At 33.7% G+C, this 23880-nt stretch overlaps 3 protein-coding genes across 3 annotated transcripts; 1 reads left to right on the top strand and 2 right to left on the bottom strand.

Moving 5' to 3' along the window:
• Positions 1-3672: 3672 nt before the first annotated feature.
• On the top strand, positions 3673-7943 carry l(3)05822 (SH3 domain-containing lethal (3) 05822). Its single transcript, XM_018537280.1, has 6 exons — positions 3673-3859; positions 4535-4613; positions 6041-6170; positions 6602-7339; positions 7425-7688; positions 7759-7943. The coding sequence occupies exons 1-6, from the start codon at positions 3838-3840 to the stop codon at positions 7876-7878; spliced, it is 1353 nt and encodes a 450-aa protein (XP_018392782.1). The 5' UTR covers positions 3673-3837; the 3' UTR covers positions 7879-7943.
• A 1984-nt stretch (positions 7944-9927) lies between these two features.
• LOC108771886 (uncharacterized) lies at positions 9928-14116 on the bottom strand. Its single transcript, XM_018537289.1, has 6 exons — positions 14005-14116; positions 13759-13903; positions 11211-11421; positions 10907-11086; positions 10658-10838; positions 9928-10363 (listed from the first exon to the last, which is right to left on the bottom strand). The coding sequence occupies exons 2-6, from the start codon at positions 13900-13902 to the stop codon at positions 10174-10176; spliced, it is 906 nt and encodes a 301-aa protein (XP_018392791.1). The 5' UTR covers position 13903; positions 14005-14116; the 3' UTR covers positions 9928-10173.
• Positions 14117-19939: 5823 nt separating this feature from the next.
• LOC108771885 (cysteine-rich hydrophobic domain-containing protein 2) lies at positions 19940-21656 on the bottom strand. Its single transcript, XM_018537288.1, has 4 exons — positions 21156-21656; positions 20485-20695; positions 20096-20212; positions 19940-20008 (listed from the first exon to the last, which is right to left on the bottom strand). The coding sequence occupies exons 1-4, from the start codon at positions 21272-21274 to the stop codon at positions 19958-19960; spliced, it is 498 nt and encodes a 165-aa protein (XP_018392790.1). The 5' UTR covers positions 21275-21656; the 3' UTR covers positions 19940-19957.
• Between the last annotated feature and the right edge of the window lie 2224 nt (positions 21657-23880).

Genomic DNA, 23880 nt, shown 5'->3' with positions numbered 1-23880 from the left:
GCAATTCCAATGGAATATATAGAGGACAATGTTCCAAGTACATTATATATTTATATATATATATATTTATTTATTTACTTATCTATTTCCCACACAGCATATAATATTGCAATAATATTGCAACTCACAATGCAATATTATGTAAAACTACTGAGACCTTACATTGCGATATATCACAATGTAATATTGCAGTTATTTTGTTGTGATATTACAACGTGATATATCATTCTGCAATATTATTACAATGTCGTCTAAATATTGCAGTGCAGTATTACCGCAATATCGTCCAAATATTGCAGTGTGATATTTATATTTATATTTATTTAATTGTCAGTAATCGATGAAATTCAGAAGTTGAAAGAAATAAATGCAGTCTTGGTTTCGGATATTGAAGCTTTAAAACACCAATTAGCTGTGAAGGATAAACTCTATGAGAATCTGAAAGAGACAAATACAGCTTTGGTTTCAAATATTAAAGCTCTAAAAAATCAATTTGCTAAGAAGGATAAATTCCATAAGAAGCAGATAAAGCAGAAGATCGTAGAAATATTGAGTCCCTGTTTTACGTCTGGACAAATTAAAATGTACATGAATCCGACGTATAAGAAAATTAACTGATCTTCAGAGAATATTTCGGCTGCAATATCTTTGAAAAGTGTGAGTCCGAAAGCTTACAAGTATTTGAGAAAAACGAAACAGATTCCGTTGCCCGCAATGTCAACTCTTCGAAGGTGGGTAGCCAATTTCGACATTGATGAAGGCATCTTAAAAGACGTTCTACTATAGTAATGAGAGGCAAAAGGCAAAGCTTGACAGAGATGGATAGAGCAACACGTTTCTTTGTTTTGATGAAAATCATTTATCAAATCTAATTCAAATTGACAGAAAAAAGGAAAGAGCCGTTGAACCTCATAAAAGATGCCAGGTTGTTCTTGTTCGTGGTTTATTTAAAAAAAATGGAAACAGCCCGTCTTCTATGCCTTTGATCAGAATATCACAAAAGAAATATTGTTGGACATAATTACCCAATTTTATAACAGTGGCTATATACTGTATACGCAATGACTAGTGATTTGGGACTTTCAAATCAAAATTTGTTGAAAAAGTTGGACATCAACGAAAATACTAAAACATTCTTTCAATATCCCTGCGACGAAGATGTAAGAGTACACGTTTTTCTAGACGTCCCTCATCTGTTGAAATTACTTCGGAATCATTTCCTTGATTCCGGGTTACATGTAAATGGGCATTTTGTTACCTCAGCAGCTTTGAAAAGATTGTTACAAATCAACAGTACCGATTTAAAAATTGTACATAAGTTATCGCAAACGCATTTGGATGCCCAAGGACCACAACGCCAAAATGTGATACTCGCAACACAACTATTTTTAGCAACAAATGCAGCAATGAGTGGTGTGGTTTACGAGTATTAATGGATAATTGTCCAGAATGGACTGCAACGGCTAAATTTTTAAAACTGTTTAATGACTGGTTCGATCTTTTCAATAGTGTTTCTAAATATGGATCTCATCCTGGAGTAAATGCTTATATGATATTAACATTTTGCAACAGAATCAACTTCTTGCTGAAGTAACATCTATAGTAGAAGGAATGAAAGTTGGTAACCGACAAACTTTATTACCATTTCAAAAAGGCATTCTCATCTGTAACTCATCGTTGGCAAATTTGTATGATGATTTGAGGAAAAAATTTAACACAAATAATGCTAAAATGTTATATGTACTAACGAACCGGTTGAATCAAGATGTCTTGGAAAATCTATTTTCCTACATATTACGAGCTATGGGCGCAGTAAACGATAGACCTACAGCATTAGGTATTCATTACAGGCTTCGGTGGTACACATTGGGGAAACATTCTGTGAACATCTTTACTGAGGGAAACAATACCAGTGCTCATGATAACTCGATTCAGGAAACTTGTCTGACCAACGGCATTGTCGACCACGATGATTTGAACTTAGAACCACTGGTTGAAAATGACATTGAGTGTGGTGGTTTTCAAAATGAATTGCAGCACGATAAGGAAGCCAATACTTCACATGAAATGAATACAGAGAGATTTTGGTAAAGCTCAAAATAAAAATATAAAATATAAGTATGATAAATAAATAAAGTATAATATAGTAAATAAATAAATAATAAATAAATAATAAATAAATAATACATTTATTTATATAATAAATAATAAACATAAACATATAAAACATATATAACATATTAATATATCTACATAAATCAAAATATATCCACTTATAATATATATATTATATGTTTCACCTTCTATTATAGACACTAATATTCTATGTTCCTTAAATTATATTCCTACTCCTGAAAGAATTGGCATTATTACATGAAGTCGAATAATTAGATGTTACGGATGACATTCAAAACGAAGGGCTCAAGTATATCACTGGTTACGTAGCATTTCGATTCAAACACAAATATCCATTTTTAGGTATTTGTACTGAGTTGCTGATTGATCCAGAAGTCGATTGGATTAATTACATTTCGAGAGGACATTTGATTAGCCCTTCTTCTATATTACTCGTTGTTGCAAAAATTGTGAATACTGAATTTGAAGATTTCCATAAAATCTCGATTCGTAAGGATCCATGGATCTTTAAAACAGTATAGCTGATATAGAACGGAGGCAAAAATGATAAATATACTCACGAGAAGTATTATTGTGTTTAGTACACGCACATACATAAGAGTTAGAAATATTAATAAAAAAATTTTCACTGATAATTATATTTAAAATAAAACATAATAAAAAAATGTCAAAATTTACTAATCGAAAAATATCTAAATATTAAATCTGTTATTTAATGTTATCTGTTTAATATTAAATAACAGATAACACATTAATCATTAATATTTATCATTTATCATTATAATAACATCATTATAATAACATCGCATTATCATTAATATTTATCATTTATCATTAATAAAACATTTATCTGTAATTTAATATTAAATCTGTTATTTAATGTATTATCTGTTATTTAATGTTGTTAAACCTGTTATTTAATGTTACTTAATATTATTTATTAATTTTAGTTAATATTATAATAATTTAATGTTGTAATAATTTAATGTTAAAATAATTTAATGTTTAACAAAAAAAATTAAATTTTCTTAATATTTAATTTTCTCTTTATTAAATTTTCTTAATTTCGGCGATACGTATAAACAATAAGGCTATTTAATTGTATGCGCATAATATTTTGCGTTTCTTCGTTTAAAAATCTCCCCCGTTAGAAGTCATTCAAGATGGCGAAGTTGAGTCAGGCTCCGTCATTGGCCAGCGAAAAATGCCTGCGCATAATTGCACACCTTTATACTACCACCATGATGATAGCAATAATCGTGGAAAACATATTCGCGAGACATAGATTAATAAATTATTTATTATAATTCGTACGAATTTTTTTATTAATAACAAATATTTTATCTTATATAACAAAAAAGGTGACTTTGAAATCGCAATCAACCGCAATGGACGTATAAAATTCGTAATACATGCACATACACATCTTTATTGAGTACATACACACAGAAATCCACAATTTGTGCAGAGTGATAGATAAACAAAGCAGGATTAAAAAAGTTATATAGACATTTAAACTTCGCGTCATCACGGCAGGTTGAGATGAGAGTGGGGCGAGCCACGGAGTCCGGAGTCGTTGTTGACAGCGCAAATGTGAAAGTGACTTGTCGTTGAAACGCACTGCCGTGACGAGGACGTCGCTGCGGTGCAGCGTGGCCGTGTAGAGTCGTAAACTCTAGCGTGCCGCGGCGAGTGAAAACCATGACCGCGAACGTGAGAACAGGTGAGTGAGTGATTAATAAACGGCCCGCGGCCGCGGAGTATAGTCGTCGTTTTCCGGGTTTAACGCGAATCGAGACCGAGGGACGCACGAGTCACAGGCAGTCAGAGCAGGGTTCTCGTCCCGGAAATCAGGACACGCGTCGCGCCCCATATCCCGTACGTCCGCGCTGTTCTCGCAAAACAACAGATGGCCCGGGTCGTTGCCGATCGCGGCGGCGGCGCGGCGAACTCTTGACTTCCCCGCAAGTCCCCAACTCCCCACGATCTCTGCTCATTCCGCCTGCGTTCGCCCCGCAATCGACGCGCGAGATAAGGCACGCTGTGTGAGTCTGACGTCTCTCACTTATCGCCGCGAATGCTGTTGATATCCGCCGCGTTGAGTGGGCGTATCTCACAATCGTGCGTCGTAAATATACGTCTGCCCTCGTTCGTCCTGTTCCTCCATCCGTCGCGCATTTTGTTTTTGGAAAATTTTTTTTTTTTTAGCTGTAATCGTCTCTATACGCTCGGCGTTGCTCACGTGTGCGCTCGCTTCGCGATTGTGTGTGCGCGCGTGCGCGCGCGAAACGCGCACGTACCAGCGTGTGCGAGGAACCGATCGTGCGTCAGAACCGGGGCTACTGCCTACTCACTACTGTCCAGTTCTGATCATTCTCTCCTGTGTCGTTACTTTCAGACATGCGGATACCGACGCGCACGGCACCTCGGCCTCCGGGTCAGAGCATAACGCAGAGAGACCCGATCTGGAGCACCAGGTAAAACGTCCTGTTCCGCAAGGTCGTCTGTGCGCTGTGTGTGTAACAGGGACCTTACACAGTCAGTAATGGGTACTTTCCATTTGGTGATATAAGTGATACAAGCATCAGCTCTAGCTTTCGTCACGTCCAACGATTGACGAGGATAAAACGACACTTGTGCCATCAAATGAAAAGCCCTTGATACTGTCAGTACCAAAATATACTGACAATAGATCTGTTTTCTTCTGTGATTCAATTAGTGTACATTTTTGGGATTTAAAACGAGCTATATATGTTTGATATTTGACGAAAGCGAGGTAGAGAATTCTAGTAGTACAGTCTAGTGCAGAAATAATGAAATAAGCCTACTATTATTGATCCTGTGTTAATGTTTCTCGGGCTTTCATACATTCTTTTTGAACAAAAGCCATGTATCTCTGCTTTTGGTACATCGTTAAATATTGCTTCGGAGTGAAAGGCCAATCAGTATCAGGCTGTCCCTTGCCTTGGAGAGACCTGTATATTTATGTTCACGAAACGTTGACATTCCAATAATAGATCTGAATAGTAAACACGATAATCCACGAAATACATATAGGTGTTTCCCAGGAAGAGACACAGTGACTGCATTCAGCAAAAAAAAAAACAACTTTACAATGATAAGATTTATATGATATATTTTTTAATACAATTTTTATTTATACATTTAGAATCATTAGTGAGGAACTAAGGACAAAACCAATCATCATATTAAAGAGTTTTACAATTTCAGAGCTTCTGCTCATAGCCAAGTGTATAATACAGTGATTATTTCACTTTGTTTAATATTGATTAATTAAATGAGTGTTTAATATTGATGAAAAACAAGAATTTAATAATTCACTGGGTTACACTGCGTCATCTCTTGCTAGAAAGCATCCATAATCTTTATATTGATGTGTAGCTTATATTGATGGTCCGATTTAGAATATTGGCAGTGATCCAGATTGCTTCATATGCTCGAACATTATTACTACAGTGATATCCTTTTCCACAGAACTTTACTGATGCTTGAAAATTAAGAAATCCAGATCACAATTAGTATTCTATATCAATCTACAATCCATCAATTAAGCACACACAATTAACAGTATCATCGATTCTTATTGATACTAATAGTATTATTGAATGTGTGAGGTTCACACACACACACACAATGTACATAAAACTGAGCTGAAATATTGCCAATAATAATGATCATGAAAAGTTGTAAAAATATGATGTATACTGTTAGTATACTGATTCAATATTATTAATAAAAAAAGAAGAGCTATGAATATAAAAATTTAACTACAAAAGACACATCTCTTATCTCCGAGAATGCCTGTGAAACTTCCATTTAGATTGTCAGCGTTCGGAATTTTTCTAATCTCTGCATTATTGTGATAACGTTTGTGTTTTTTCAGTAACGATATATTCGGAGGTACCCTGACGACGCAACCTGGACAGAAGAAAAAGCCACCTCCTCGACCACCACCTCCGAAATTTAATCGCAATTATCCGCAGTATCAGAAAGATCAGAAGCCGAGAAAGCCAGTAAGTGTTGTAATTTATAAATTTATTATCCTTATTGTGCCTAGTTCTTGACAAGTCTCTACTTCGTGTGTGTACAACAGTTTAACATGTTCACGACGTAACCACCGTGTGGATAACCATTTCTATTCTTCTGGATTATTATCAATCAAGGAAACACTTTCTACAAAAGTCTACAATTGCGATATTTTTATGACCTAAACGCTGCGTTTCGAAATTCACTGTCAATGCTGAAAATCTATAGTTCACATAATATAAATTATAGATTTGTAGCACAATAAGCATAATTAAAATATATATCCGTGCATGCTAGTTATGTATCATAACCTACCAGTATCTCCGATGGTCATGTCATTCGCATTAAGGAACGGTTAGTCGTAAATATGTTGTCCCTCAAAAACGCATTAATAGCTATATTTTATTTTGTACGCTAGGCCAGGCCGACGGAGCTGTTGACTAATTTCTTTGGGCGAAAGAAGCAAGAGAATCATCTTCCATTCCGTCCAAGTGGCCAACTACAAAACCAGACAACGCAGCCCTCGAATTCAATCGCGACGATATCTTTGATAGATCTCAGCCCACCTGGATCCCCAACATTTACGACACGCTCCAGCGATGGTGTCAGTGTAGACAGTTTCGGCAGTGATGGAAACTCCAATCCATCTGTATTCACAAGCAGCGGAAATACATCACAAACAGAAAGTGCCTTCGAGGATGATTTTGACTTTTTCGGTCAAAAAGACCCATGGCAGACTAAAACAGCAGCGCAAGATCCGTTCGGGCCTCTAGAGGACACTTACTCGAACGTGTCTCAAGTCGCCAGCGGTCCCTTTTCTTTTAATTCCAACAATCGTGAAACAAATCAAGTGCCTTCCAATCTAATCACTTCTAAATCTCTCGTTACATCGATGCCCACGATAATCCGAGCGAAACCTTCTAAACCTCCGGCACCAAAGTTACCGTTTAAGAAACTCGAACCGATACCTAAGGAAACGTGTATCGACTTCGTAGTCTCGAGTAGCAGTACAATGAATAAACCGTTGACGCTGCATTTCTCTAATGCGTGGTCCAACGATGGTGAAGAAAATGACAGTCCATCGCCACCCATGCCGACGATTCCACCACCGGCATTACCTGCGAATTATTTGGCAGAATTTAGCAGTGATCTTGAAGTGAGTGTTGTAAACTTGAAGCTGTGTATGACTTGTATTTAAAGAAAGATAAGATGCATTTATAATTAATATTGATAATTTACAGGGAGGTTCCAATGAACCTTACGGTATTGCGCTGTACGATTTCTCCGCGACTCATCCAGATGACTTAGCTTTAAAAGAGGGCGACATTGTGCAATTGGTGAAGAAGGTTAACGACGACTGGTTGGAGGGAAGAATAGGAAATCGTCAAGGGATCTTCCCGCTTAATTTTATTGACATCAAAATACCTCTGCCAGATTTATCAGACAATGTGGTCACAGCCCTTTACACTTTTCCAGGAGAGAACAGCGACGATTTGTCATTTCAGGTATCAAAGATTAAGACAAAGAATTGGATGAAAAGTCTATTATGTTCCTAACATTGTTCTAATACTTCAGGAGGGAACGAAAATTACAGTCATATCAAGGATATCGGAGGATTGGTTATACGGTGAATGCAACGGTAGGAAGGGACAATTTCCAGTAAATTATATAGACAGACTTCCGCGTAATATTTAAACGTTTTTTCAATCAATATTTTGTATCCAGTTTGTATTAATATTTACTACGAGAGCCTTCGTATTGCAAACATTATTTAGAATTATTAATTACATCTTTATAAATTAATAAAAATGGTGATAAAAAGAGAAAGTGTACAAATGGATTTTTTATGATGTAATTTTGATCGTGTACAAATCACATAAAGAGAAAGAAAATTTTAGAAAATTTTACTGATTAAAAGACTGAATCTTACATACGAGTTTTTATCGCCGTGTTCCGATAGACATAATTTCGAAATTGCAATATTTGTCTCTAGGAATTAGAAAATAGCATCTGCAATTTATTGGTGATATCTAGAATTCATTTAGCTTACTCTTTTTAAAACTTTCAAGCCTTATACCGTTTGCAAAATTTTGTAAAGGATACTACGAAAACCATATACAGTGAATCACGTTTTTATCTTATTTTTAGTTTGATATTTATACTCGCATCTAATGTTTGAGAGTTTAACTTTCACATTTGTACATGTCTTATATTTTTCTATAATAGTATAAAAAAATATTTCTACATTCATTTTTTTTTATTTATTGTGTAATTGAGAATTTCTGTATATCTGCGTTTTTGAAAATTTACTTTAAATATTTCAAAATCTATTTTTTTTATAAAGAAATTTTATATAAAGACATACTTTGGCAAACATACATTTGAAATTTTTTGGCATGTACAGAAGATATAGTCATATTTAATCATAATTTAAATAAATTATTATGTGTGTGTATAAAGTATAAAATAACAGATCTCTGCCAAGATCTACAAATTATTAACATTGACTAATGTAAATGATACATTTTGATTAAGATATTACCTTCCCAAGCGTTAGAAGTTCGTTTTTTGTAGACATCTCTAAACAATCAAATGAAAAATAATATATATAATAACAGTCTCTGTTAAATAATTTCACTGATATAGATATACTATTTTGGAATACTTTTTAGTGAGATCTAGCATAAAAACAAAACTTTTTCGTTGTATATTGTGTTCGAAAATCTAATCTTATTGTTAGATATAAAGTTATGAAATTATTTGATATATTTATGAGAAATATAAATTGAGATTTTCTTTAAATATAAATTATCAATTTAAAGATGATTATATTAGTATATAAATAAATATGTTGAATATCTATATAACTGTATTGTATTACACACGTATTTTTTGTTCTAGAACTTAGAATTTATTTCAGTAAAAGTTACCAACGTGGTACAATTGTAAATGTATATTATGTGAATGCATAATTGATTGGGAGGGAGGGAGAAAAACAATTACGTAGTTTAGATAACTGTTCATTTAATCTACTGTTAAAATGAGTAATTATTATTGTATATGTGTATACTTAATCATGTTCATACGCAAGTTGTGTAATTATGTTTGATACAATTAATTTAGCATATACATTGAATTAGAATATTTCATAATGCAAGTCACTAGCTAAGTTTTAGAAAAAAAAACAAAATCAGCAGTGAACTTTACATATTGCTCTTAAGTTATTTCGTATTTGATTTGAGAATAGTGGTACAAGTTCTAATAGTACATTTAATTCTTGTACTCTGCTCGGAATTTTTGTTAGTACAGTATTAACACGATATCCCAGATTGCATCAAAGATTTGCATGGGGACCAGAACGTTAGTTTATAAGACTAGAAAAGCCGAATGATGATAGCGACGAAAATGGAAGTTATAGTTAAAATGTAAGTTATAGTTAAAATGTAATAACAAATCATCTTTACATGTAATTAAATCGCTATTTAATTCTAAGAACGCTGTTATACAGAAGACGCCTAATACGCAATGTGATATTTTGCAATGTTTAGTGTGTAAACATTTCATGTGTAAACAAAATAAAGTGCAAAAAAAAAAATTAACTTGCCCGAGTATCATTTTTACTTCCTGAGAACTGACTTCCGGGATCAATTTAAAAAAGATACGATGAATATGTATATAAAATAATCAAGAGAAAGACGATTATTTATCACGTTCGAGTTGAATGTGTACATATCATTTCTGTCGAGTTTATCCTTGAAACGGATGTATCTATGTAGGTATATGTATAATGCAACGTTCCTATATCGAAGAGTTTTCTTCCTAATGTACTTTGCTTTTACAAAATTAGGCAACGTTACTGTCTCTTTCATTGCAATTATTTCTATTATTGAATATTATTGAATTATTTGCTACATTATTGAATTGTTTGCTTCGTACAACAGTTCCGTTAGCAACGTAATGCAAAGATTGTATGTAAAATGTCTGTGACAGCTACTCCATGTATTGCACCGCAAGACTTTTGTGACACGACAGATGTGTATAATTTTTCAACGTTTGCGTAACGACATTTCTAAATTTATTTCCTGTAAGGTAATACAGAAAAAAGTTTATTGCGAAATTCCAGTGATATATGTGAAAGAGCAGGCCGTGGCACCACTTCAGTAACATCTTCTCTTGCAACCTGAAAAACACCGCCATATTAAAATGTCTATATATACATATATATCTTTTTTTTATTATAAAATAAAGTATAATAACTGTAATTGTATCAATATAAATATTATGTATCATATTAGGTGTAGTAAAAAGAAATCCATTATTTTTCCAATAGATTTCATGCAAAAATAATGGATTTCTTTTTACTACACCTAATATATTACATAAAAAATATCGCAAGAAAAACAATTTGAAAACAATGTAACATGAAAAACATTTTTAATGTCAATTTTTGTATTTTGTTCAATAGATATTTTACCAGTGTATGTATCTCTCGTTATCTCCTGTATTACTAGGATGTTTGATTAAAATCACGTCCCAATAAAGTTCCAATGTTTCGACAATTCCCAATGGCAGCAGCAAGATCAAATGTACTATCGATACCGCGAGCAACGTTCTACTTGAATTATTTGTCCTATTGCTTCTGTATCTAAAATTATCTACAGGCGAAGGTCACGCTGTTAAATCTCCCGTACGATGACGATCGATGATCGCGACGAAGACTTACGAGTTAATTCGTTGTGAATCTTGTAAGACCTCCTCATACGAACGAAAAGTAACAGATTGCCGATCGATATAAAAAGCAAGGGCAGCCACGTGGACAGGGCGATGTAAAAGTACATAGCGCTGCCCCATGGCTTCATCTTCTGGCACGGTACAAATTCAAAAACGCTGTCGGTTTCGTATCCTGCAATCAGCGTAAGTCAGCATTCATCCACGAAAAGAGAACAATATCATACATAATTGTATAGTAACGCAATTGATTCGTGAAGGAAGAAAGGCGATGATGTATATATGTAGATACGCTTTACCGCCAGAGTACAGCTTTGTTAAGGATATTGTGAAGCTTATGCAGACTAGGCTGGTGATAATCGTAATCGCGGAGCGATTTTGGTCGCGGGCTCCGAATGGAAACATCACAGCGATGACGCGCGTCCATGTGAGAGCGACAATCAGCCAGGTCGATGTAAATTGAAAAAATTCCATGCTCACGGAATTCGCGCCGCATAAGAATTTGCTGTTCTGCAAGAAAGTTATCCTGAGCGTATCGTGCAAAAGTGTGATATTCTCTCGCAATCCACTTTCTTTTCCTAACATTCCAAGATTTATCGAGATGAATTTTACACGTTACCTGCTCGGAAATTATTTTTTTTTAATCGTATACACACAGAATTTTTATTATTATATTATAAGTATAAAACAATAAAACATTGCGTAAAAAAAGATATCAAAATATTCTCATATGGGATATTAATATCACTAACGTGTATTGAAAAAAAGCATTTGTTGCAAAAAGAAATGAAAACAGAATAATATATTGTATAAATGCATTCGTATTTGACAAACAAAAATGTTGATTGCTAATAAATGAAGATATCATTAAAAAATCAGGTACCGATTAAATAAATTACCATGACAATCAACATGTGTTAACAATAAGTCTATTTTTATAACTGAACTTTCGTGCTAACTCTTGGCTTCTGAAGTAAAAAATAATCTACTTGATATTTAAAGTATGCGAGAGAAAGTTCCAATACAACAATAACGGTAGGGTTGCCACAAATTTTTCATCCTAAAATTCCCTGACATTTCCCTGATGTCCAGAGATAAAATTTTATAATTTTCCCTTATTTTCAATAATACATATTTTGAAATGTTTTTTGTATTTTCTTTCTGATTTCAAAATTGTTAAATATTTTGTTGATCGAGCAATTTAACGTAACAGTGTAATTAAATTACACTACATTTAATTAAGTTAGTAGTATTTTTTGTTTTTTCCTTTTATGAACATGATTCTTTTCCTCTTCCTATTTTTCTTTTTATTGCTAACTTAGAATATAAGGAACATAAATCAATGAATATAGTTTATTTTTTATCAAAACTACGTCCTGTTTATTAAAATCTCACAATCTGCTATTATAAAGGTGAACATATTTGAAAGAAACGTCACAAAAATATAAAATTAACATTTTATTTTATTCACTTATGTTCATAAGTGACATAGAACTTTCTTATATAAAACAAAAGAACAAACAACTTTAAAATTTCGATGTTCTTAGTAAAGCATTTTAAATCTCTAAAAGTTTACGTTAGCATTTTAACATAAAAACTAAAATTTCAAATCCTTAAAGAAAACTTAAATACTGCAACATAAAAAATTGAACAATTAAGCCTCTTAATCAAATGTTAATGTTAGTAACGTTATTTCTTCATCAAGAGCACTTAATTCATTAGTTTTCTCTGTCAAAAGTTTTGCCTTCTTAGTCTTCAATTCTGAAATTTTTTTAAACAAAGATCCTTTTTTAGCAATCTTTGCATTTTTTTGTTCTTTCTCAAAGTGCTGCTTTTCCAATGCTTTACCATATACAATGCCTCGCATTTCGGTAAAATAAAATCATCTTTTTATCTATCGTAAGTTTAGTGAGACCACTAGCAGCCTGAAGACCATCGTAAACTTGTCTCTGAGATATTAGAGACATAGGTGATTGATTTTCAACAATACATTCCTTTTGTTTCAAAAAATCTTAATAAATATATATAAACTAGTTGTGGACTCTTTTTGTTTAAAACAAATTAACAAATATCAATTAAAAGGCTATAAAGAGTCGAACGCAGTTAACAATGCGAAAAAATTTTTAATAATCTTACAATTAACATGAAGATAACCAGTCGTGTTAATAATACATTCTTTGTGTTTATTGAAAATCCTCTTTCCACAAATGCTTGATCATGACTCAGAATAAGGATAAGTTTCTCCAGAAATGATCAATTCCTTGACTTTAATAACTGTATAGAGCCGTGATATAAATGAAACAGACACCGAGCTAAACAGATGTTTTAAATTTCTTTACAGCTATTTTATTTTTCCAGAAAAGTTTGCTAAATCCTTGACTTTTCCTGACTTCCTTGATACATTTTTAAATTCTCTGAGTTTTTCCTGATTTGTGGCAACCCTAACTTGTGGCAACCCTGAATAAAAATAATCGTTATAATTTCGATTTCAAGAAATCAATAATCAATCGAGTCTAAGGCACCGATGAAATAATAGCCTTTTTTTTCCAAACAATTCCTTTCGGTTGGTATCACCGTACAATACAATAGACTTCCTCAGATTTCGACCTTTACTAAATAAGTCTTCCTCAGTTGACGTTAAGATTTATTCAGAGGGCTATCAATTGAGGAAGACCTTGATCCAATTGAAAGGAACAATTTGAAGAACAAATTGAAATTATACGAATTGGCGAATAGTTATTTTTATTAAACAGAGCCAACCAAATCGATCTTGTTCCATCCGAATGAACGAATTTCTTGTGACGGGAATTTCTATGCGACAAGAGAAAATTAATCAAACGCATTTACCATAAAAAGATCGTTTACGGACGTGGAGTGTGACTTTGCGACGTTGACGGCGTAATTGAATATTAACGCTCCATTGTCCGATATAGCGAGCGCGCTTAGATACAGTGACAAATTGGAGTCACATAGCACAGGTGCGCTCAACATACTAAAAGATACAGTATTTAGCAATACACCTGTACGAAGTGGGTTACAACAATGTATGAGAACAGTCGAGAATTGTAAGATGCGCATCGCGATGTTCCTTACCGAGGATTATAATAAATGGCGTCACGTAGCGGAGCAAGAAACGGACGAATTTAACGAATGGCTGTAACGATAACCAGTACGAGCGTACCTCGCAGGGCCATTTAGTTTCTAAATCAGGCTGACTGGTATTGCGAATAAAATCCAAAACTGTTATCGGCAAGGGACACTTCGGAACGATTCTGAAATTTTAAGGGATATATGTAGGATATGTTGCGATACAAAATTAATAAAATGTATCACATAGTAAATTATATATATTAATACAAAAATATACACGGAGAAAAGACAGTTTCGCTGAAATATCTAAAAATTTAATTAGATACAAATCTGAAAATAATTTTGTTGGAATTTATCGAAATAATTGTGTACAACGTTCAATGATGATAATGCTGCAACAATTTTTGACATTCTAGCAACCGCTTTGTGTTCCATATAATTACGAAGGGTCAACAAAATTATTTTCAGATCTGATGCAGCTAAATTTTTTAATATTGCAAAAAAAAAACTCGTTTTTTTTCTACGTCTATATACTTACTTTACTTTATTCCTAAAAATTATAAAAAATAAATATACTTCCCAGGTCAAATAAATAATGAGCTATATTTGTTGTTACTATTATATATGTAAGCGTATTAATTAGATTGGGGTTTTTTATGCGGCTGAGGATGACTTTGTAAAGTCGAAACGTTCCGAGTTAATTTTATATTGATTGTAATAAATTTATTGAATAGTAACAACAAATATAGCTCATTATTTATTTGACCTGGGAAGTATATTTATTTTTTATAATTTTTAATTTAATATAAGCTGAGAATATTTATTAATTTTTATTCCTAAATTTTGAAACTCGATTACTTTAAAAAACATAAAACGGAGAGACTCAAAGATGATACACTTAATATCCTCAAACATTTTTACCTGAGAGAAGCATTGTACGTCAAGAAGAGCTCGTTAGAATTCACTGACAGGATACTCGCGACGAATATCAACGCACGGATACTTTTATTGTGTATCAAAATCATGTTGCACCAAACGTGCAAGAATCGTGAGAAATTCGTGTCTCCTCTGACACCACTCTGTCCGAAGAAGAATTATCTGTCCTGTAGCACAGATACGACTAACAATCTAATGGGCTTTTTTAATTAGAGAAGCTGCGGAGCATCTGTTGTCAATTATCATAACATGACGTATTCGAAAGTAAGCAGTTTGCTTGGACGTTGCTCCACTGGGAGGACATTAACATCGAAATTATTATATACATACATATATATATAATGTATATAAAATTCCAGTCGACGTCTAATCTGGATAATAAAAGCTTATACCCACGATTATATGAAAGACTACAGTTAATTTGCAGTCGCGCTAAAGAATATCGATTAAAAGGAATTCAATGAGCTTGAAATATATTCGGCTATCGTACAATTGTACATTTTATTTTTCACAAACTGAAAAACAGTTAACACAGTTACACAAATTTACATTGCTAACAAATGATGCGTGTAAAAGATAATCATAGCGGAAAACAATTAGTCATCGTATAACAAATCGCGTCGTATCGACTGTTAATCAAAAGCTTCGAAATGATATTTACGTATATTTCATTACGTCATATATATATATATCTCACATTTCTGCATCTCAATATTATGATGCTTTGAAAGCTTTCTATCCACTGCGTGAATTGATGATATGCTATTTCGATCCGTCATGTAATCTTGTGCAACGATATCGCGAGCTTGCGAGTAGTTACTTTATTTATGCGCAATATGTATTTATATATAGGAACCACTCTCATTCTATACAAATATATTTCTTAACATATTATATATATATATTATATATATATTATTAACATATAATATTTACATTTATATGATTCACACAAGTTCACGAGTAAAAGGCACATGTTGAAACTACGACAGCCTGATAATGATTTCACTATTAACCGCTTTTACGCCAAAAATTGCAACTACAATTTGCCTATTGACTTTAACTTTAAAATGTTAGGTAAATAAATGCTTTGGCAAGTTACATCTAATGTAACTAATGTATTTAGTTTAATGTAAACGTGTAATATGATGTGTGTGCGCGCGCGCGCGCGCGTGCGCGATGTTACATAATTTAATATCGATTAGTATATTATGCCGATATCTTCCCGATTATCCTCGTGATACACGTAATTTACATGAAAAAAATATTCAATCTGGAACATAAATTCAACGCCAAATTTTATATTCAAATTTCCCGATAATCATTACGTTTACATTTCTCTTCTATCAAAAATATATTCCTTTCCTCTGATCTTCCGCAATGTAATCGTCGATATTATAAACCTCGATTCGCCGTACATTTCCTTACAAATCCATCATCCTATTTACATTATTATTACACTCTTATGCGCTTTAATGTCAATATCTATCTAAATTCACACGCAAAACCGTCTTACCGAAAAAATATTTTTGCTCCTTAAAGTGATATATTTAATCTCTCAAGTAATAATAAATGAAAGATTAAAAAAGCAAACCAATTTCGCGAATAATTGGTCTCCTTGCGATACATATGTTTGTTTTTATAACTCAGAGAGTGTTATGTTATATATGTTCATATATTTATAGATGTGTGGACATTCATGAAGGTATGTAATGCGTTAAATGATATGAGCAATTCGAAGAATTTCGAAGATATTTCCATTCATACATTCAACATGCATGATATTAGTTGAGCTTCTTCAAAAGCTTCTCTGCAAAACAATTGTGTGAGTTGAAAAACAATCTTAGACTATAGAAGTATATTTGCTTAAAATGCATAATTTCCGAGGTGAGAGAGAGAGAGAGTGTTTCATCATTAAACCAAATGTCCAAGGAAAGTTATGCATAAAATATTAATCATTTATATATCTACGTGTACTATGCAAACTATATATAAATTATAAATCGTCATAGTGTTGTAATCTAGATAGCTTATTATAAATCTAGATAGCTTATTATCTATTTACAGATAATTTATTTGTATCTGAAATAAGCATTTAGTTTTTATAATTATTTCCTTGTACATTGTAATTACCATGATTCATGTTATTATTATTTTTTGTATTGTAATATATTTATCTAAAATATTCACTCGCGCGCACCTGCAGAATAATAAAACAAACACTGACGGAAAACAATTCCTTAGTTTTTCTTTCATCGAGTTTACCATACACAGTTCATGGTCTATGGCTCTCTATGCAAAGGAAAGATCATGTAAATATTCTCGTAGAGATATAATATATGTATGTATACATATATAAACCATATAGAGACTTAATTAATTTTTTAGCTGGTAATTTATATACCTGGTTAATAATTGTGTACTAAAATATTGATAAATTAATGAACTAAGTGTGTACGCGTAATTATATTACTTTCAAGCTGAGTTAACATTACATGTGTTCTTCTGATACTTGGTGTACTTACATATTTCAAGAAAGTGTAATTAGACCGTATTTAGTATTTAAAAGAAAATGCGAGTAAACGGAATATAAAATCTGTCTCTATTCGTCGACACGTTAAGTAATCTTCATTTCTAAACATATACCGAAATTGTTTTTAAGCAATTAGTTTAGAACCATATTATGCGTCTCTCACTTTGACCAATTTAACACAGCCCTTATTTTATTATACGCTACCACAAGAGGATTGTGATATTCAGTTTAGAAAGCACAGTTTAGAATGCAATGGTACCATTACACAGTATATCGATTTCTATATGTAATTCAATATTTGTTCAATGGATTGATTAGGACATTACGTAACAGAAATATCGACACTTCTGCCCACTGTAAAGTTATTGGAAAAATAATAATTGTATAACAATTCGTTCTTACACACATGTCCGAAAATATGATAATATAATTTTTATGATAGCTTATGTCGCCCTTATCATTCGACATATTATCAACAATTCAACAGATCATTAAGAGTACAATCGTTCCACAATATTTTCCTCGAGTGAAATAAGAATCTATATAAATAGCTCTGTTTGCTTTATTTTTTTAAGATATTAATGATAAATGGATTATACCTACGGTATGTATGATTGAAATTAGATATGGCAATAGAGCATTCTTATTAATCTATATGACACAGACCACCTCTAATGCAAAACGCTTGTTACTTCGACTTAATTATTATACAGAATAAGTACAAATATTAGAGAAACAGAGTAAATCTGATATTCTATAAAAGATTTTAAACGTGTAGAACCGCATAAGATAAAGCACGGGCATTATGTGTAGCTGTTTGCGATACACATTCAAATTCAAAACTAGTCTTTTGTTCTCGATCACAGCCACTGAACAGCAACAGAAACACTTGCAGTATTTTTACATGTTTTTGCATATTTTTCTATAACCATATTGTTTTGCGGGCGTCTGGTGATGAGTAAATTTGCTTGACTTTTTTTTTTCTTTAGTGCAAAAGCGGAGTTGATAACAGCCGCATTATCACATATTAGACAAGTTGTTAGTAGAGAAATAGTGCGGAACCATATTAAACTGCAATGTAAAATAGTGCCTACACAACAAAGTTCCTTTACATGGGAGACATTGTTCTGATATTTCATCGGATAATCCTATCCCAGTTTTATCTCTGAGAAACAGTATATATTTTATATATATAGTATGTGTATATATATATATATATATATATATTAACAAGAATAAACAGTACTGATAGCAGTGCCACTTAAATAAATTAAAATGTATTATTAAAATTAAAATTTATTAATAAGCAATTTCACCATTCTTCTTAGGACTAGTTTAACATTAGTTTAAAAAAAGAAAAAAAACGGATATGTGACAGAAATGTCCGTGCGCTAAGTGTTAATCATTCACCTAAAGTTATGCGATCGGACATAAGATTATGCAGCGCCGTATGTGTAAAAAGTGATACCGTTGACTTTTTCATTAAAAAGCAAGAGTTAATGAGCTCATTCATGGCAGTTTTTTCTACAATATTCCCTTATGTCCTTCTGTGTCCAATAATTGCGCTGATGCTATTCTACAGCTCTATACTATTTATTTGCCCTATTATAGACTGATGCAATTAAAATTTTATCTCATCGATATATATTTCGTATTTATCGGCAATTGCAATCTATATTTTTTTTCTCTAAAATCTATATCAGTATCTCTTAATCGCGCGTAATAACGTATTCGTCTTCATTTCACGGATGCTTTATCCGTGTTAAAATATTTTGTGAAACTTGTATCAGAAAGTAAAGTTGCGCTTTACATTTCATACTTTCTAATATCACGGTGGTAAGAAATTAACCTATAGTTAAAATAAGTTTCTATGTATGTACAATATGAGTGCGCGTGCTCGTAGCATTATGCACGATTAGACAGATTAATCAGCGTGACTCATTTTAACGTTATTATCCATACTTCAATATATTCGTTGTACTGAATCAGATTAATTTCTTACCTAAAGGCTTAAATTCTAGTTGACGAGTACAGATTACCAAACGTTACAAAGAACACAGATAAAAAAAACCGATGAGATTATTTTTGCAATTAATAAATGAAGCTGTCGAGTAGTTTTCAGCGCAAAAGATTTAAGAATATAGAAAATGATCGCATCTACTTCAAACGTGTATAAAGAATAGAAAATTTCAGAGAAAATAATCATTTGGTTTGTCCGTAATAAATTTTTTTAGTTTAAATTAATTGTGAAAAATTAGCAACTGCCTTTTTCTTTTATGATCAAAATGTGATCTATTCTCTGTTACGTGGAATTATTGTACTGTGCATTCCTACCCAGAATATTTACAAAAATATGCATTACATAAGTACCAGGAAAGTATCTATATCATCATAGCGGCACTTTATCTTCTCTGCATGTCAGTTGCACATTGCACATTGCTGATTATTTGCATTGTACATATTATTAATTGCACGACTACCCATTGCTTAATCAGGCCTATAGATTGGAATCTTTGGAATAAATTCAATCAAAAGAACCTGTAATGTCGAGAAAACCGAAATCAATGTCATTGAAATTACATCTGTCAAAATTTTACCAAATCTAATAATTGTATAGTGCCTTACATATTCCATCATGGAGGAGCTGTCGCATCTCTGTTTTGCCAACCTCCAATGTAAACCGAGTTTATGGTAGAGCCTACTATTCTCCCATTCCAACAATTTGTTTAACGAATGCTGAGTCTAGAAAGATATTCTTATTTTAATGCTTTGTATATATAATATAATATATTAAAATATAATTAAACCCACTAAATTATACAAGTGTTCTTTGTAGAAATACATAATCTCTGCTCTCTAAAAGAAATACACTCTTAGAGTGTATCGTACTCTTGAAGATTGAAAATTAAACTACTCTTTTCCAAGATTGGCTCAATTTTTACTTTTCAGAGTGAGATTCCATTTTAAACAATTCAGAGAGTTATAAATTAGATTGCCTTACAATCAATACGCACCCTCTTGCTCAAGCAAATGACAGGCCACAGTGAACATCCTAGAGTACAGCAACAGCATACACAACCACAGAATAACCACTTAACGTTAACAGGTAAAGTCTTCTTTAATACACTGTTCACTCTCATAACAGTCGCCTTGAACTCTTCTGGAGCCACGCGGGACATGAGGCCGTTGGGAAATTCCGATTCGAAACGGTTACTGAGACCAAATCTGTGAAAAGAAAAATCACACAAATTGATAACATTTTTACTTTTTTTTTTCCTTAGCGACCTGGACGAAACTTATCCTTAAAATTCTTTCGAACAAAGTGGGAATATAAATGTTGCTGGCTCGACTCCAAGGTAAACAATAATTTAATTGTACAAGTTTTTCACAGATTGCCAAATATGCATTTCTTCTAATCATAAAGGGAAAAAAAAAAAAAAAAAAAACAACATGACATCGTTCGCGACATCGAAACAACAACGAAAGAGACATAGACGTATTGCCCAGCAGAGAACATCGAAACTAAGGAGAAGGAGATCAGATGGCTTTGTTTGCTAGCTTCTTTGTGGAATCGCGAACCTGTCCCCCCCCCCTCCCCCGCGCCCTTCCAGACAACAAAGAACTCGCTGGACGCGCGGCTCGGAGAGTGGGCGTTTCGCGAAGAAAAAAGAAAAAAAAAACTTACACCGTCATGTTGCCAGCCCCGCGAATCACGATCGGGTCCGGCACCATCGCGATGTAGTGCTCCTCCAGATGCTGCTCGTGTTCCTCCTCCTCCTCGTAGATCGCGTCGAAGTCCGCCATCGTGCTCCCGCTCGGGCTCGCCGCCTCCTGCGGACGCGAGTCGCTCGTATACACCGCGTACAGGGACGACGGTAACAACACACGCGCGTCTCTTACCCCTCGAGATCGGCCGGCCAGGTCGCCGTGGTTGCTGGTAGTCAACGACGACGACGCCGCGCGGCGCTCTCGCGAGCGCGTTTCCTCTCGCTCACATCCCCGCCGGGACGGTGGGTTTCCGGCACGTCGTCGTCGCCGTCACGTTCGCTCCGTCGCAATTATCGCGAACGGCGAGGGGCATCTCTGTAGCGAGACCAGGCTTGGGCCAACTGCTACACGCAGCACGCACTCTTGATGACGACGACGATGATAGTCTCGATATCGTTCACCGCCAGCGCTCGCGTATTATGTATATGGATGTAATATCACCACTCGTTTGTCGTTCCAGCTCCACCGATCGTCGATGCACAGTGCACACTGCGGGGATACGATATGCGTTATACGATCCGCTCGCTCATACAACAGCTCTGGTCAATCTCTCCTCGTTCCGAGCTCCAATCTCCCAACCTGCTCCGACGATCTCAGCCAGGTCTGCCAACGGACGCGCAAACACGAAGGGGTGACAGTGTGACCAGCTACCGCGGGGATGCGTTTTCTCGCGTTAAATATCAAGTTCACATGAATGTGGGTACCTTTAGAACCTCCAGATGAGTTACTAAATTTTTATAGAGAGATATATACACAATTATTTTATATAGACTTATAATAAGTAAAAAAATGTGGTAATTATACAGAATACGGGCCTAACCTCCGATTTTGATCTAATTAGGCTTATTCGACGCGTTTTTCACTCAAAATGAAAGAATCCGGAAGAAATTTTTGTGGCGCTCGACCTCGTGAACCGAGATATTAAGCGTTAAAGTTCGAGATTTTAGGGGTTATCCACGCATATTACTTCTACGTTAAAAGTGTATGCGTGGATGCAGTGGGTTCTGTCCCCCCCCCCTGCGGGGGGAGGCTCCACTATTGTTTTAAATTGAATTGTTTTTTAAAGCATTGAATTTGTATTTTTAAAGCAGTGTTTTTGTGTTTCTAAAGCAGTGACAGATATCTTAACCTCTAAAATCTCGAACTTTAACGCTTAATATCTCGGTTCACGAGGTCGAGCGCCACAAATTTCTTCCGGATTCTTTCATTTTGAGTGAAAACGCGTCGAATAAGCCTAATTAGATCAAAATCGGAGGTGAGGCCCGTATTCTGTATAATTACCAAAAATGTAATTAAAATGTAATAAAGAAATTACAAATATAAAAAACGTGTTCCTGCTAGCAACACTACTGTGAAGGCTGTGAAAGTCATTGGCACTTGGCAGGCCCGAATTAAGGGGGGGGGGGGCTAGGGAGGGCTGTATAGCCCCAGGCCCCACAGAAATAGGGGCCCCCGTTACATTAAGGACAAAATTTTAATTTTTTGATTAAAAGAATCTAGTTTTTAAAAGAAAAAAAAATATGTACAGAACAGTGATGTTGGACGAACGACTAACATCTTTAACTCGCTTAGCAATCGAATCTGTGTGTGAAACACTAAGATCGATCGATTTTAATAATTTAGTTATTAGTACAAGATTTTGTAAAACTAAAATTGAGAAAAAAAATTTTAACTAAAGAATTAATTAATTTATTTATTTGTCTCTCTCTAATCTTTATATGATTCAATTTTAATGTTTATTGTTTTGGATTAAAGAATAACCTAATTATACTGCTTTACGTTAGACGTGATCATCTTTTTTAAAAAGATTGAAAAGAAGAGCCTCCTAAAGTTAAATAGCCCGGGGCCCCTCAACTCTTTAATTCGGACCTGGTCATTGGCGAATTCAGAAATTTGTCAAGGGGTGGGGCAACTGGAGCGTTGCAGGTAAAATTTTGTTTTTCTTAGGACTTATTATTATTAATGTAATTATCTATTTTTGTTACAATTTACATTAATAATATGCAACGCATATATTAAATATACAGTTTTTTTTTAAAATAAAATAATATGGACGTAGAATCAACAAAGAATTCTTAACTTTATAGAAAATAAACAATGAATTTTATAAAGAGACGGGGGGAGACATACTGATACACACGCACGCACGCACATTCTTTTTCGCAGCGAAATATACACAGTTGAGATATAACGTCTGCCATAAAAGTCCATTTGGAGAGATTTGTTCAATTTGCAATTTTGATCAACACTGCTCCAATTTGATTTAAATAATGTAAACGGAGAGTTTTAAGTAAAAACATTCTTCATATTTATGGATTCTTTTATTGAAAAACAATTTTATTCATAATATTTGCACTTCTTTTTTGGCGAAGGGGTCAAAACTATATGTATAACAAAATTTTGATAGTATGGCAGTAACTTTTCAATGTATATTTTTCAGTAGAAATAGACGGTACATATTAATGTCAATTTTATTTTACGTATATGTATTTCTAACTCGTTTCTAAGAGCTATATCTTTCATCGATCTCCAATTTTTGGTGTCTTTCGTCTTTTTTCTTTGCAAAGTTATTCGGCTTCTTTTGAAAAACCACTTTCTCTATTAGATACGAAACATATACTTTCTCTTTTTTATCCTCTCCT

The sequence above is a fragment of the Cyphomyrmex costatus genome, unplaced genomic scaffold (assembly GCF_001594065.2).
Source record: "Cyphomyrmex costatus isolate MS0001 unplaced genomic scaffold, Ccosl1.0 scaffold169, whole genome shotgun sequence".
Lineage (NCBI taxonomy): Eukaryota > Metazoa > Arthropoda > Insecta > Hymenoptera > Formicidae > Cyphomyrmex > Cyphomyrmex costatus.
This window is presented reverse-complemented; position numbering and strand designations above follow the sequence as displayed.

What these genes read in the sequence shown, in the direction of transcription:
- LOC108771886 (XM_018537289.1), bottom strand. Translation starts at nt 13,902, where the DNA reads ATGTTGAGCGCACCTGTGCTATGTGACTCCAATTTGTCACTGTATCTA. An exon ending in CCGTAAACGATCTTTTTATG is followed by an intron (nt 11,422 to 13,758) that starts GTAAATGCGTTT and finishes ACTTTCTTGCAG; the next exon opens with AACAGCAAATTCTTATGCGG. An exon ending in GATTCACAACGAATTAACTC is followed by an intron (nt 10,839 to 10,906) that starts GTAAGTCTTCGT and finishes CTTCGCCTGTAG; the next exon opens with ATAATTTTAGATACAGAAGC.
- LOC108771885 (XM_018537288.1), bottom strand. Translation starts at nt 21,274, where the DNA reads ATGGCGGACTTCGACGCGATCTACGAGGAGGAGGAGGAACACGAGCAG. An exon ending in GGGGCTGGCAACATGACGGT is followed by an intron (nt 20,696 to 21,155) that starts GTAAGTTTTTTT and finishes TTCTTTTCACAG; the next exon opens with ATTTGGTCTCAGTAACCGTT. An exon ending in GCTCCTCCATGATGGAATAT is followed by an intron (nt 20,009 to 20,095) that starts GTAAGGCACTAT and finishes TCGACATTACAG; the next exon opens with GTTCTTTTGATTGAATTTAT.